This window comes from Amphimedon queenslandica, unplaced genomic scaffold, assembly GCF_000090795.2.
Source record: "Amphimedon queenslandica unplaced genomic scaffold, v1.1 AMPQUscaffold_12793, whole genome shotgun sequence".
NCBI lineage: Eukaryota > Metazoa > Porifera > Demospongiae > Haplosclerida > Niphatidae > Amphimedon > Amphimedon queenslandica.
In genome coordinates, this window is record NW_003546971.1 from 27,567 (window position 1) to 29,592 (window position 2,026).

Sequence of the window (2,026 nt, forward strand, 5' to 3'; positions counted from 1 at the left end):
ATTAGGAAATTTCGTTGAGTGCTTTTAAATTTAAACAACACTGTTTAAAGTAAATAACATTTAAAATAAACAATGAAAATTTCCTGCTATATGGTATTGTTCATGATGACATTGTGGTATACTTAACCTGACGCTGCAATTTCCAATGCTATTTATATTCCACATTAATAGATTTAAATTACAGCCGTATTGATTTGTCCGTGATTTGCAATGTTTTTCAACAAAAAATTTTTTAAGTACATGAATTTATAATGATTTTAATGAGGCTAGTTAAACTGAAGATAATGCTTAACACTACAAAATATAGCTACAATACCAGTACATGTGTATGCATAGGATGTGTCTTGTTTAATTGGACTCATTTAGTAAGGTCCAAGTATCCAACACTGTTTGATAGCAATGTATCAATATCTGTCACAACTTGAGCAAATGTTGGTCTCTCATTAGGATCCCTCTCCCAACACTTTAGCATTGTCTTCTGATATCTATAAGCATGATGATTATACTAATAATTCAACTCATTAATGTATTCCTTACATATCATCATTGCATGCTGAATTTGAAGGTGCTTCAAGTTTGTATCCATCAGATATCATAGTCTTAACACATGTTGGTGAAAACCCACCATAAGGTGTCTTCCCTCCATTAAACACTTCCCATACTGTAATACCAAATGACCACTGTGTGTATGTGTGTGAGTATAGTAATGCATATACTTATTTCTCTTACTATATCAGTCTTTTCAGTGAATATACCATCCTCTATACTTTCAATAGCCATCCATTTGATTGGTAGTTTAACTCCACTTGACATTCCTTGCCGAAAATAAACATTACCACTGACATCTTTAGAGAGACCAAAATCAGCCACTTTTATGTTTCCATGTTCATCAATCCTGTGATGAGCTAGTAAAATTTGAGTAGTTTCAATTAATAAAAATGTTTACATGCAATTTCTGGCAGCCAAATCTCTGTGTATTAGACCTTTTCCTGCCAAGTATTGCATTCCTTTTCCAATTTGTAAACATACTGACAGTAGCTGGGAGCGCAACTGATTGATCTATGGATATAATCAAGAGTGGATAATTATTTAGGGAGAGTGTCTAACCCGCCTATAATCTGTGATACCACAGTGCGCAAGTTTACATAGCACTGATGGTTATTAGCATCAAGTAGCCATTCTTGCGTCCTTATACTGATTCCAAGTCAGAAAGCTGCAAATAAGAAAGAGCCAACCATTAGAAGAACATATTCCCGTCTGCTCCTGCTTGTTTCTCGCACTACATGATCCTCAGAGTGGAGATATAAGCATAGGCGTATTTGGACCCGGGCAAGCACGGGCTTTGCCCGGGTAGAAATTTGCAGCCATAATTATATTCATTAGTTATTGTATTATACACAGTATTGTAACAGTGGGAGGACTGTTAACCACAATAGGTAGCACTGTTAACCACAATAATTTAGCACACACCTACATGTTACAAGTGTTTATTCAAGCACCAGGGCAGCTATAGGTCTTAAATTTAAAATGCCTTTGCCCAAATTGCCCCAATCAATAGTTAAAGGTATGATTAATTAATTAGATATATGAATAATTAATTAATTATATGAATAATTAATTAAGTGCCCTGGTAGATGGAGAAGGCTAGATACGCCTATGGATATAAGTCTTAAAGTTGCCTGCATGTTTCAAGCGCCATTTTATCAGCCACACCCATAAATTTGAAGATTACTGAGATTAACTCTGTATACTTGCAAAAAACGGATGTAAACATACGCGCTGTGGTATCACAGAATATAGGCAGGTTAGACACTCTCCCTAAATAATTATCCACTCTTGATATAATGCATGCCTATAGACCAGTTGGTGCTAAGTATATTCATAGAATTTTAAGTATATTCATTGTGATGCCGTAAATAAAGTAAAATTTTCCTTCCGCCATTTTGGAGTCCTACTTCCAATGGTTGTCTATGGAGCGATCGTGAAAAGAGCTTATTCTCCAAAAACTGCTGTATTTATTCGTTAC

General features: G+C 35.0%; 1 protein-coding gene across 1 annotated transcript in view; it reads right to left on the bottom strand.

Annotated features, from left to right (window-relative positions):
* Positions 1-244: 244 nt before the first annotated feature.
* Positions 245-2,026, bottom strand: part of LOC100635287 (tyrosine-protein kinase receptor UFO-like) — a 2,610-nt gene continuing 828 nt past the window's right edge. The window contains exons 7-10 of the mRNA XM_011408796.2: positions 947-1,059; positions 730-895; positions 538-680; positions 245-485 (exon numbers count right to left, since the gene is read on the bottom strand). Coding sequence (XP_011407098.1) covers positions 359-485; positions 538-680; positions 730-895; positions 947-1,059 — 549 coding nt within the window. The 3' untranslated portion in view covers positions 245-358. The remainder of the gene's footprint in view (positions 486-537; positions 681-729; positions 896-946; positions 1,060-2,026) is intronic.